Source organism: Anguilla rostrata, chromosome 9, assembly GCF_018555375.3.
Source record: "Anguilla rostrata isolate EN2019 chromosome 9, ASM1855537v3, whole genome shotgun sequence".
Lineage (NCBI taxonomy): Eukaryota > Metazoa > Chordata > Actinopteri > Anguilliformes > Anguillidae > Anguilla > Anguilla rostrata.
In genome coordinates, this window is record NC_057941.1 from 43,581,898 (window position 1) to 43,594,647 (window position 12,750).

The following is a 12,750-nucleotide window of genomic DNA, read 5'->3' on the forward strand; positions in this document are numbered from 1 at the left end:
GACCCGTACAGTGCTGCAGTCAGCACAGCTGGCTGTTACATCTGATTAATAAAGGAATTATGCGGGATGGGGGAGGGGGGTGAGGGGGGGGGGCAGATGAAATGAGATCTGAGCACGCTCGCGGGCCTCCCGCCACTGCAACAGTCACAATACAGGGATCATTTACAGCCGGGGGGGGGGGAGCTGGCCCCCGCCCTGGGGATCGGGGCAGTGACTGAAGGGGAAATAAACACAGGCTATGATTCTGGCCCCTCATTTTTAATGGCTTATAGCCTGGAAGCACACGTGCGCCATGGCAACGGAGACCCATAGTGCACCTCAGGTTCCTGAAAGTAAAAATTCTTGGGTGGCTGAGTGCAGCGGATCGATACGTGGAGCGGGGGGGTCAGAATGGGGGGGGGTGGGGGGGGCCTCAACCGCGCTGCACCAGTGAAATATAGCACAGGGGAAACAAATAGTGTGCAAAGCCACAACGCAGTTTTTTTCCGTTTATTCATTTTTTAAACGCACCTTTCCCGAGGCTCACGTCGCGTGTCGAACCCTGTTTGGCGATGGGTCTCTCAGCCGGGGGTCGGGGGGGGGGGGGGTTCTGGCGTAAAGGTCGCCGGCGTCGGCTGAGCTCCGTGACATTCTCCTGTTCGGCGCTCGCCGCGGCGCTAAGAGCTGCCGTTTAAAAGCTCTGACCTGGACCTCTCGCCAGCAGCTGTGCTGCATGGCATCGCTTTTGTTTGGCAGACACTTTTATCCACAGCTACGTGCTGTAAGTGCAGTAAGGACTGTAAGTATTAACACTGCTGCTGCGCTCGGTGCAGCATTAAGGTGGTGGCTGGGTATTCTGTTGGTTAAGGTTTTTAAGGGCTGGGGGGGGGGGTTTGGGCAGTGGTCCTGTGGGTGGATACTGCTGTGTCTTGGTCAGATCTTTAAGATTTGCTCTCCTCATTGTGTCCGTATTCTCCCCTCTTATCCCCCCCCCTCCTCCCCCCTGCAGTGATTCTGAGCCCGTTTGGGTTGAACGGGACGCTGACCGGCCAGTCCTTCAAGCTGTCGGACCCCCCCACGCAGAAGCTGATCGAGGAGTGGAACCAGTTCTATCCCATCAGCCCCAGCGCCAAGGAGAGCGCCGAGGACAAGATGGAGGACATGGACTGGGAGGACGACTCCCTGGCCGCCGTGGAGGTCCTCGTCGGTAAGATGGCGGCTACGCCGGCGACGATACTCCCGCTATCCCGCAAGTAAGCTTCTCCTGACGGGCAAGCGTACTGACTGTGCTCTTGTCGTTGCAGGCGGCGTTCGAATGGTGTACCCAGCATGCCTGGTGCTGGTCCCCCAGTCCGACATCCCCGCCGTCGCCCCCCTGGGGCCCTCCCACTGCACAGCCGTCTACCTGGGGGGCCCCCAAGTGCCTGCTTCCCAACGGGACCCCGCCATGTCCTCGGTCACCCTCACCCCCCCCACCTCGCCCGAGGAGGCCCAGACAGGTACGCCGATGCTCACACGCTCCACCCCCCCCCCACCCCACCCCACCCCCTCGTGAACGCTGTGTCCTTACACAAACTTCCTTGCTCTTGCGTGTTATCTCGGAGCGCTAATTCATCATCACGCTTTCCCTAAAGGTGAGAAGCGTCAGTGCTAATGCTTATCTGCTATGCAAAAGAACAGGAGAGAAGCAGGGGAGCGCTAACGGGCTAGGCGAGAGCTAACGGGCTAGCTGTTTGAGCGAAGGCTAATTTAGCCTTCTCCTCAGAAGCAGGCAAGCGGCCTCTGTTGGGGGTTCATAAAGGAGACTGAGGGCACTCTCGTGGTGTGGAATGGCGGTAATAACCGCGTGTTTCTGTCCCCCGCTCCGCTCCGCAGTGGACTCCCAGTCGGCGCAGAAGTGGGTGAAGTTCTCCTCGGTGACGGACGCCTTCAGCGCGGACAGCACCAGTCACCACGGCGGGAAGATCCCGCGCAAGCTGGCCAGCCAGGTGGTGGAGCGGGTGTGGCAGGAGTGCAATATCAACCGAGCCCAGAACAAGTGAGTGGAGACAACCCCCCCCCCCCCCACCAGCCCGCCCCCTCCCACCTCCTTTCACTCTCAGCCCCATTCATTCATTTACTTCAGCCTCAAGTGGGTCCTTGACTCTTCAACATTACTGCTCCTCAGACAAGTGCCTTAATGGGTTTGCCAGTTCGAGGCCAAGGGAAACATGGCCGCTGTCCACTTTCGGTGTTACGGGCGGCTTGTGCGAACCTAATCCCGGAGCGCATCCGGAATCTCGTCCGTTACCCGCGCCGTCGCCGGGTCGGACGGCAGGACGGAAACTGGCGCGTTGCTGAGGTGACCGAACGCCGTTTGGCTCTGTTCCAGGCGGAAGTTCTCGGCGACGACCAACGGCACGTGCGAGGACGACGCGGCGGACAGAGCCGGAGTCTGGGACTTCGTGGAACCCGCGCAACGGTCAAACTGCAACTGCTCAAGGTACCGTAGAGAACCACAGGCCTCCCCGACGGTTCGGTCTGCTGGGCCTGCTTTTCTCACCGCACGTCCTCCATTAGTTTAAATGACGCTTAATTGCCAGTTTTCCCGCCCTTTCTGGTGTCAGAAATGCCCATGGGCCGTGAGAAATGTTTGCGCGTCCAGGTGATTGTGTTTGTATCAGTATCGCATCAGCAGCGGGCGGTGTCATCGCTTTTCCCGGATTCTCTGGACTGAAAGATGTCCGCTAGCCGGGTGAGCGAAAGGACACTTTCGGGAACGAGACGGTTTCTAAAAACGGCAGCGCTGGGGGAGGGGGAAAAAACGCGTGTAAAACACTGTAATGATGATAAATGGCTCTGCGGGCGGAGGGGTGGGGGGTGGAGCGGAGGGGGGGGGGGGCGCAGGGGGAGGAGTTAACGGTCCTCACGGCCCTCGGGCGGCCCTGGGGGGATTTTTCCGGAACCCTCCGCCGCGGCGGGCAGAAAGTTAGCCCGCTGGAGATTGGAGGGGGGGTACATTACACAGTACATTGTGGCGAATGGCAGGTTGCTGCTCCATTTAAAGAACAAAGCGAATATTTTACTTAGCAGGAAAAGGGATATGAAACGGTCGTCGGTGCAAATGCCAGTAAGGCCATAAAATGATCCGTAGAAGTGAAATATTAACCTTTACATCTTCATTTTAAAGCCCTCTAATGCTGTTAGTTTAGAGAAGTGTGCAGTCGTAGAGTTGTTCTTAGAGTCACAGTGGAAGAGGTTGTAAACTGTTATGACGTTGGACTTTAGCTTTTCGACTTTACAAATTCTGCAAAATTACTCTTGAGAGAACTAAAAAAAAAAAAAAGTTAAACCTACACAAAATGAGTTAACATTTAGATTGGGTGGGTTTTTTCTGTTAGGAAAAACCACATGAAGTGCTTGTAATTGTGTGAAGAATTATGAATGCTAGCAGTGAAGCTAACGCTACTATTGTGCTAAAGCACTATTGCGTTTAGCTCGCTCAGAAGTGATGTAATGTTAGTCTAAATCACCGGAAGTGGAAAAAGTGCTCTTGTGAGCGCAGCACGAAGAGCAGGGCGTACAGTTCCTCAGTGTGCTGCTCGGGAGGGCAGTTATTCTAAAATCAGCGATTGCCCAAGCAGGTACTTAATCGGTGACATTGTTAATATGGGCGAGGGTGTTGTATATTGGTTAAGGCACTGGGCTGCTGGGAGATTGTAGGTTCACATCCCCTGAGAGATTGTTGGTTCACATCCCCTGAGAAACTGTAGGTCCACATCCCTATGAGAGATTGTAGGTTCTCATCCCCAGAGAGATTGTAGGTTCACATCCCCTGAGAAATTGTAGGTTCTCATCCCCAGAGAGATTGTAGGTTCACATCCCTGGCCGGGTACAGCCATCGTGCTCTTGAGAAAGTTATGAACCTGACATGTTTGAATATGTAAATGAATGAGAACATGCGTGATGTAATAATGGTGCCCTTTGTGATGTAACAATGTGTTTCAGGCATAAAAACCTGAAGCAGCGCATGGGCAACACCCCGGGGCAGCCGGCGTCCGCGGGGCAGCCGGCGCAGCCGCCCGCCAAGCACAAGGCGGCGGAGAAGCCGGAGAAGGGCGAGAAGCTGCAGAAGCGGCCGCAGACGCCGTTCCACCACCGCAGCGCGGCGAGCGAGGACGCGGCGCTGGAGCCCGACGCCCCGGGCGCGCGGCTGGGCATGCGGGCGCAGGAGGGCGGGCGCTTCGCCGGGCTGAGACCCGCCGACGCCGCGCCGCCCGCCAAGGCCCCCCAGCTGCACGGCGGCGGCGGCGGCGGCGGCGCCAGCTCCGCGGAGACGCCCGGCTCGCCCCAGCCCCCGCCCCTCAGCCCCCACCCCTGCGAGCGCGGGGAGGAGGGGGGCGAGGCCAAGAACCCCTCCACGCCCCACAACCAACACTTCTACCCCCCGCCCGCCTCCGAGCCCTGCCTGGCCCCGCCCAAGGGGCCCGAGGACCCCCGCCTGGACGCCGTGGTCCCGCCCTTCCACGCCGCCTTCCCCGAGCCCCAGGAGCCCGCCGTGTACGTGGGGGCGGCGGTCAACCTGGAGGAGGACGGAGGCCACGCCCCCTGGCGCTTCTTCATGCTCCCGCGGAGGAAGGACGCGGACTTCCCCACGCCGCAGCTGCCCGGAGACAAGCTGCGCGACGAGGCGGCGGGCGGGTCGGATTCCGTCGTGTCCGTCACAGAGTGAGTCCCGCCCCCCCTCTCCCCTCCCCTCCCCTCCCTGTACACGACCTCCGACCTCTCGTCAGAGCTCCATGTTTATCTGTTAGAGGGGAAAGTGTTTTGGAGCGCGGCGACACAAAAGCCCCGACCTCTTTCCGGAATGTTCCACCCGGCCGCGCTGAGCGCACACGCCACATTAATCCCGCGCTATGCGCCCTTTTGACATCGCGCGTTCTGATACGCACGGCGGGCTGGGGCCCCGGGGCCTTTTCACACCTGAGGGGGGGCAGGTAAGGGGTAGGTGAAATAGCGGATCCCCCTCATCCAGAGAAAAAAAAGCCTGTAGCGCACTGAGAGTGAGTTAAGGAGCTGCGCGCGATAATTACTTTGCTTTGTTTTATATCTCCTTTAAGTGCGTGTGACTGGAGCGTCGACGCCGCTAGTTTTTAAATGTAATTAAAATAGGCTGGGTTTACTTTCACATTTTTTATCACAGTCTAAGGGCCTGCATGAAACATGCTACGGCTAAAAGCTAGCTAACTGCTACGGCTAACAGCTGCAGTAGTTAACAGCTGGCTAACTGTTACGGCTAACAGCTGCAGTAGCTAACAGCTGGCGTTAAACTGGACTCCTTTGGTCCTCCGTTAAAGCCCGAATCCGCCCGTAATGCCTGAACTCGGGAAGCGGGGAAGGAGCCGCGGGGATCGACTCCGCAGCGGCGACGGCGGCCGCCGTCGAAGCCGTTTGCAGCGAGCGCCGTCTCTGCGCGGCATTTACGGAGGGAAGCGGCGCTTCTGAAGTGGTAATTCTGCCGGTGGTAATCCTCCAGAGGAACGGAGATGATGAACGCACCAGCCACAACACCAGAAGGAAGAAGTCTCGTCTGTCAATTAGCCACAGTGTTGCGGCTTCTGCGCTGGATACAAGCCAAACTGTTTTTATCAGCCTTCTTTGTGTGTGCGTGTGTGTGTAAGGCTCTCATTTCATTATCTCAACCCATCAGATGCTTTTCTTGTTGCCTTCGAGATAATTACTTTGCTTTGTTTTATATCTCCTTTAAGTGCGTGTGACTGGAGCATCAACGCCACTAGTTTTTTAATGTAATTAAAGGGGCTGAGTTTACTTTAACGTTTTTAGCGCAGTCTAAGGGCCTGCATGAGACATGCTACGGCTAACGGGTAGATAACAGCTGGCTCACAGCTACGGCTAACAGCTGGCTAACAGCTGTGGCTAACAGCTAGCTAACAGCTATGGCTAACGGCTAGTGTTAAACTGGACTCCCCTGGTTAGCGCTCCGACTGTGCCTGGCAGCGAAGGAGCCGGCAGACGGGTGACACTATGGCCGCCTTTCCTTTCAGGCTGATGTCCACGTCCAAGAGGCCCTTGAAGGTGTCGGAGGAGCGGGTGCAGATGTACCTGCAGAGGAGGAACCAGTACCTGTCGGCCGCCATCGGCGACGGCGACCACGAGCCCGAGGTGGACCCCTACGCCTTCGTGGAGGGGGACGTGGAGTTCCTCTTCCCCGACAAGAAGGACAAGCAGAGCGGCGAGAGGGAAGTCGGGAAGAAACACAAGGTGGGTCAGCCGAAGGGATGGAGGAGGCCAAGTTAAATTGTCGATTCCTAGATGTGTTTCTCCGAATGTTTCAATGGACGCCTCGACTGTTCCCTTGTCTGTTCTCACTGAATTCCAAAATTCCAATCTTTGCTTTCCCCTCCACCTGATTTCCAGTTCCATAACCGTGTCAGATTTGAGTCGCCTACTGTGGCATGATAGAGGACGGTTCATATGAAGTGGTTTTCCTGTAAGAGGGGACTTTCAAAGAAGATTGTACACACTGTTCAAGCACAATGTAACCAGTGCTTCAGCATAGTGCGCCTTCATTAAGCCTGGATGCAGCTTTTGAGAATACATGCAGGAAATGTAATCGGAGACAGGTGGAAGACATTAGTACCAAACGTGACAAATTGACATAATTTAGATAGCAGAGAGTTTCATAGTTAAGAACTGCATTATACAGGCCCGATACACTGCAGTTGATTTTTCACCAGTTTCCAAAACCTTATTTAAAAAATAGCGTGCGGTAATGCGGAGGTGAATGTGATATTTATTTAGGCCTTAAACACGCTCCCTCGCTACGTTTACGAGCTCATCAGCCTTTATGGCTCAGAAATGTTCCTCGGCAGATTCCTGCGGGTTTTATATGGCGAGAGAGCACCCCAGCAGGGCCGATGTGCATCGCTTTTATACCGCTTGAACAACGGGGTCACATGACCACCGAGAAGGTCGCGAAAAGGTCGCGTTCTAGATTTAGTCCTCTAGGGGGTCGGTGTGTTTAGCGGTAATATCCGAAGCACCCCCCCCTCTGTAATGAGCGTGGCGAAGTCCTCCCCCCTTCATCACGTTCTCTATTCCGGTGCATCGAGGGGATGAAATAGGACGTTCTGCTTCCGGAGAGTGTGCAGTAGCAGGGTTAATCAGCGTCGCGATGTCAAACAGAAAGCGCTCCGCTCTTCATTCCAAACTCTTCACTCGTCGCCGTTATTCTGTCTGGCCGTGGAGGCGGGTTATCAAATGAATAATGAACCTTTCGCGCGACGCGTTATGGCTCCCTTAACGGGAATCTTTCTGCCTGAATGAGGGGTTTCTAAAACGTTTGTTCGTAGTTGTGCTGCATAGAGGCCCTGCACTTATGATTCCCGTCTTGGGTGGGTGCTGGGATCCCGTGGCTAGTAAAGGGGCAGGAGGGTCTGTCCCGCCGCGGCGCTCCCGCTCCAAACCGCTAGCAGCTGCAATGGCGGGAGAAATTAGCGGCACAAATGTATTTAACCCGTCTTCATGGAACCAGCACCTTTTCGCAGGCCGGCTGCTTCAAAACCCCCCCCCCCCCCCCCCTTTACGAGTTTCGAGTTTCGAGTTTCGGTTTCGCGGCCGCAGTGCCCGCGCGTCTCGGTCCCCGTCGGTGGTGCGGCGTGGCGAGGCTTCGTTGGCGATCTTCCGGGCTCGGAGTTAACCGCGCCAACGCGGAAGTGCCGCTCGCTCCTGCCCGGCCACCCTTCCAAGGGCTTTCGGCGACGCTGCGGTCTGATTGGCTCACCGGGTGTGCTGCTCTTAATATTTATTACGAGCTTGGCCCGCCTTTTTATGAGCTGTTTACCGGGTTTATCACGTTGGATTGGGGCCCCCTGGAACGGGCCCTGTTCTATAAGTGGCCCTAGCCCATGCAGAGGAAGTCTCCATTAAGGCCTTTATTTTAAGGAGAGTAAAACTCGAGACGCAGCAGTGCTGGTTAAACAGGGCCGGGCACATATCCCAGTCTTTGTGCCTTAAGAATATTCCTCGCCTCAGTGTATTTTTTCATTAATGAGAATGAATTTAATTCATCTCACCTGGAAACTTGTGGAACCTGTCTGCTAGTTGTTGCCTTGGAAATGCTGCAAATGGTGACTCTCTGCAGCTTCTGTCGAACACCGTCACCGCTGAAAGGATAAAAAGAATTACTGCTGAAAAGCATCGGGTTTTCAAAAAGAGTCATCCCAATCACGCCCCCCTGACACTTTCGGGAAAAAGTATTTGTGGCTTCTACGCACAAGCATCTCCCGGTGAGATTTTTCCATTGAAGGGACGGGGGCTTTGCGGCTTCGCCGTCGCGCTGGAGGTGATAATCCTGTCGATGCGTTTATTTATGTACCTGCTCCCTGCTTAGTAAGAAAATCTGCGGCGCTCCCTCTGCTTGTTTACACTTCACAAAAAAAGTCTGAAAGGAAAAAAGCGAAAATTACCGAGGCTATTTCGGGGTCGTTACACACGCTGCCGTAAGGAACGTAAATAGCTCATAATGCACTTAATTCATAGCTCTGTCGAAGAGCGCGCATCACCCACTCTGTAGCGGCTGACGCATGACTGTGTCAGAAACGCTGAGTGTCTGACTGCGCGCGCTGCGCGCGTCCTGCATGCTCTGTCGACGGGAATTTTCCGCCAGTCTCTTTGCCAGTTATCCCCAGATGAGGAAACCCATGCGAAACAGAGTGTTCCGCAGCCTTTCCTGGCACTCGCTCGCAAATGTCAGAAATGCGACGCGGAGCCAAAACTTTGAAGTGGTGCTCCGGGTTGGGTGAGAAATTTAGGCTACGCCCAGCTGCCGTCAGAAGAGCTTCGTTTTTGCGGTCGTGCTTGGTTCAGTTTGTTAGACTTCCCTTTTTTGTGATTCGAATACAATTTCCCATTCGTTTTCCTGTGTTTTTGCAGACGTATCTAACGGGAATATTGAGTACTCTGAATTTCCGTATATACATTTACAATCGCAGATATCACATTCGATTTTGGCTTCTGATTGTTTCTCGCAGGGATGACTGTCAAATGTTTTAAGCATGAGTAAAGCTGTTATTTTGAAAGCCGTATTAAGCTTACAAACAAGGGTGATTTAAACCTGTACAATTATTGATCTGACGAATTTGACCCAGTTGTGGAGTTTGACGTTGTATTTTTTAACAAAAATAATTGTTATGAATGATTTGTGTGCGCTATTGAAAGGAATGAAAAGGGCTCTACCCGAAATCAATCTCGTTTGTCGTTGTATGCCAGTATGTGTACAACCGCATAACATGAATAAGGTATCGCTTGCTTAGTTCTCACAGAATCGTTGTTGGTGCTTTGCTAGTCACGGGTCCGTTTTGGAAGAACACGTTAAACCTTTCACTGGAGATAAGCACGATGAAATTAATGACTGGAACATGCCATTCCAAATTTGCTCTTCAGACAGATTAAAGTTACTGTAGACTGATCACAAGTAGAGGAATGTTTTACTTGTCCTCCCCAGACCATGTTAGATTTAACTGATTTTTTTTTTTTTGAGTCATTACACCTGAAATGCCTCTGCTTGTACACCAAGATATCTCTCTCTGTCTCTCACTCTCATTCTCTCTCTCTGTTGGATATCTCGCTGTCTCTCTCTCTCTCTGCTGGATCTGTTGAAGACGAAACATGCTCTGAACTTTCTTCTTCTTGTTCTCTCTCTCTGTTTATGCAGGGGGATGACAGTGGATCGGGCCCAGCTGATGGTAAGCATTCGATGTCGCTCCTTCACCCATTTAGTGAGTCAGGTGATGAGGATGGCCCCTCCCCTGTCCCCAATCCCATCGGGCCTTGCGTTCAGACGGAGGCGGGGCCGCGCAGTCCCGGGCCCCCGTCTCCATGGCGTCGTCGCCGCCGCCTGAGCTGGGCCGGCCCCGGCGTTAGCGTAGCGATTAGCGCTGCTTCGCTGGCCGGCCCCGATGGTCCCCGCGCGGCTCAGTGCGCTGACCCTGATCCCTCAGCCGCGTAAGGCTATTACCCAGAGCTCCACGGCCACGTGCGGCGCCAACAGGGGATCGGCCGTGCGCTCTGTAATCCCGACCCGTTTCTCTCCGCCTCTCTCTCTCATCTCTAATTCACATTACAAAACGCTTTACTGGCGTGAAATGCACTTGTAAATATTGCCAAAGCGTGCATAGAGAAATGTAGAAGTGCATGTATATACATCTGTATAATCTCTCTCCCCTTGTCTCTTCCTCTTCTCCTTTCTCCCTCTCTCCCTCCCTCCCGCTCCCTCCCTCCCTCCCGCTTTCCCTCCCCATCTTTGTTTCTCCCCCACTCCCTCCTCTCCCTTCTCCTCCCTCTCTCCTCTCTCCCTCCTCTCCCTCCCCCCCCCCACAGACGCGCAGCGTGCGGCCGCCCAGAACCGCACCACCTCCACCAGCCTGATTCACGAGACGGACCTGGCCGTGTCCATGAACGACCTGGACAACCTCTTCAACTCTGACGAGGACGAGCTCGCGGTCAGTAAAAAAAACGGAGGAACGTCCCATTAGCGGGAAGTCCAGCCCCAGCAACCCCCAGAAATGATACGGGGCGAACTGTAGCGGATTAAGGCCTCAGAGGTCAAGCCCGGCCTCCGGCTCTGCCCTCGGCTTTTAAAAACCAGATTCTTCGGACAGGTTCTGTTAGTAATGCCTGCTGACCCTGAGTGGGTGTGGCTCTCTTTGAGTGGGTGGAGCTGGCCCTTAATGAGTGGATGCGGCTGTCTAATTGGGTGTGGCTGTCTCTGAGTGGGTGGGACTGGCTCCAATTGGGTGGGGCAGGCCCTGAGTGGATCGAGCTGGCCCTGAGTGGGTGGGACAGTCTCTAAGTGGGTGGGGCTGTTTGAGTTGGTGGGACTGGCCCTTAATGAGTGGGTGGGGCTGTTTGAGTGGGTGGGACTGGCCCTTAATGAGTGGGCGTGGCTGTCTCTGAGTGGGTGGGGCTGTCTGAGTGGGTGGGACTGGCCCTTAATGAGTGGGTGTGGCCGTCTCTGAGTGGGTGGGACTGGCCCTGAGTGGGTGGGGCTGTCTGCCTCAGGTTATTCACAGCTTTGAGTGTCTGTCTCAGGACGTGGTGTGATATGTGGCTGATCAATACTCCAACCGCTGTTGATTCCCACGCAGCCTGGCTCCAGACGCGCTCACAGCGGGGCGGAGGAGAAATTCGGCAATAAGGACTCCAAGCCAGCCACACTGGACCCCCTCCCGTGCATAAGTGAGTAACCCTCTCCTCCTCCTCCATTTGAGATTTTCACCAGGATTCAGTCGCTCGTGTTTCTCTCGCAATTCAAATGGCAGTTTAAATGCTCCTCTCAAACGCAGCTTGGTGGGTTCCTGTTTGCTTTCTGACTCACCAAACTGTATTTGTGAAGGAAATATTTGACAGCTTAAGGACTAGCTTTTTTTAAAAATCAATTCTTTATCTCTTCAATCAGGCAAGATTTTAAATTTCTTTAAAAAGTGTGGCCAAGTTGCTCTTCCGTGAGGTTTGGACAGGCCTGTTGATTAGTGACATTTCGAAATTCCTCACTTCGCCACCTAGTGGAGAGGGTAGGTATTTCTTTCCTCTCGCCTTTCGGAAACAATGCTGGTTTTCAGTCACCGGAAACGGCAGCAACAGTTAGCGGTTAACACCTGCAGAACAAACAGATGCAGGAGCTTGTGAATGGGGCAGGAAATTGGGTGAAGAATTTGCATCTCCAGAGGCCTAACCGCTCTCGGTTATACCAACAGTCTCCTTGCTTTAAGTATCTGTATGACTGGGTGAAATTTGGTAGAATTTCAGGGTTTTTGCATCACTTTTATACACAGTACTCTACAGTGCTCCCATTTTAAGAAGATTTGCTCCTGCAATTTGATGAGTGCTGAGTGGGGAAACATTATTTAGCATACTAATTTTGATACATTAATGTGGTCTTGAACTTAGGAGCACATGTGCCCCTTGGAAAAACAAATGTGAGCTTATGGCCCTAATGCAACGGTACACTTTTACCTGAATTTGAGCGAAATACTGCTGCCCCGACCTCTTAATCATCATTTGCAAGGAAATGAGTGCAGCGGGATATAAACTGCCCTTGTGTGTAGATTTCTTAACACAAGCATGGGGGCGAAGAGGAAAATGTCTCTTGTCACCCAGTTTCCAAAGACACCTTGAATGGCGCTAGCTTCCTGTGTGAGATTTGCGAAGTGACCATGCAGAACCTTTTAAAGAGCGGAATAACAACCCCCACCCCCCCACCCCGCTGCTCAACTTTCAGGTTCGGCCGACCTGCACCAGATGTTCCCGACCCCGCCCTCGCTGGAGCAGCACATCATGGGCTACTCCCCCATGAACATGGGCAGCAAGGACTACGGCAGCATGGACGCCGTGTCCGGCATGACCCTGCTGGACGGCGCCTCCTCGCTGGGCGGCCACTTCAAGATCGAGGTGGAGGAGAGCTTCTGCAGCCCCAAGCCGTCCGAAATCAAGGTGAGCCCCCCGCCAGCCTGGCACCCACCCCGTCGTTCTCTGACCTGTACTCCTCTGCGCTTCATTAACCCATTGAAGATTAGGTTTTTTTTTTCCTCTCGGATTTCCAAGTCAGTGTTCTAGAACTATGTTGCTTTCAGTTACCGGTAGCGATTGTGACATCAGCATTAGAATGTTCGGTTAAGAACATTCTGATCACATTATCTGCTGTCTTACACAGTAACGGGGTTAAATTAATGTGCAAACGGCAACAAGCCCTTGTACAATCAAGATGATGGA

At 53.9% G+C, this 12,750-nt stretch overlaps 1 protein-coding gene across 2 annotated transcripts in view; it reads left to right on the forward strand.

Moving 5' to 3' along the window:
- The window catches only part of med13a (mediator complex subunit 13a), a 76,899-nt gene that overhangs the window by 47,403 nt on the left and 16,746 nt on the right, over positions 1-12,750 (forward strand). For both annotated transcript variants that reach the window (XM_064352320.1, XM_064352321.1), the window contains exons 5-14: positions 989-1,186; positions 1,284-1,478; positions 1,855-2,017; positions 2,351-2,461; positions 3,967-4,686; positions 6,024-6,240; positions 9,695-9,725; positions 10,360-10,481; positions 11,127-11,217; positions 12,260-12,471. In XM_064352320.1, the coding sequence (XP_064208390.1) occupies positions 989-1,186; positions 1,284-1,478; positions 1,855-2,017; positions 2,351-2,461; positions 3,967-4,686; positions 6,024-6,240; positions 9,695-9,725; positions 10,360-10,481; positions 11,127-11,217; positions 12,260-12,471 (2,060 nt within the window). The remainder of the gene's footprint in view (positions 1-988; positions 1,187-1,283; positions 1,479-1,854; positions 2,018-2,350; positions 2,462-3,966; positions 4,687-6,023; positions 6,241-9,694; positions 9,726-10,359; positions 10,482-11,126; positions 11,218-12,259; positions 12,472-12,750) is intronic.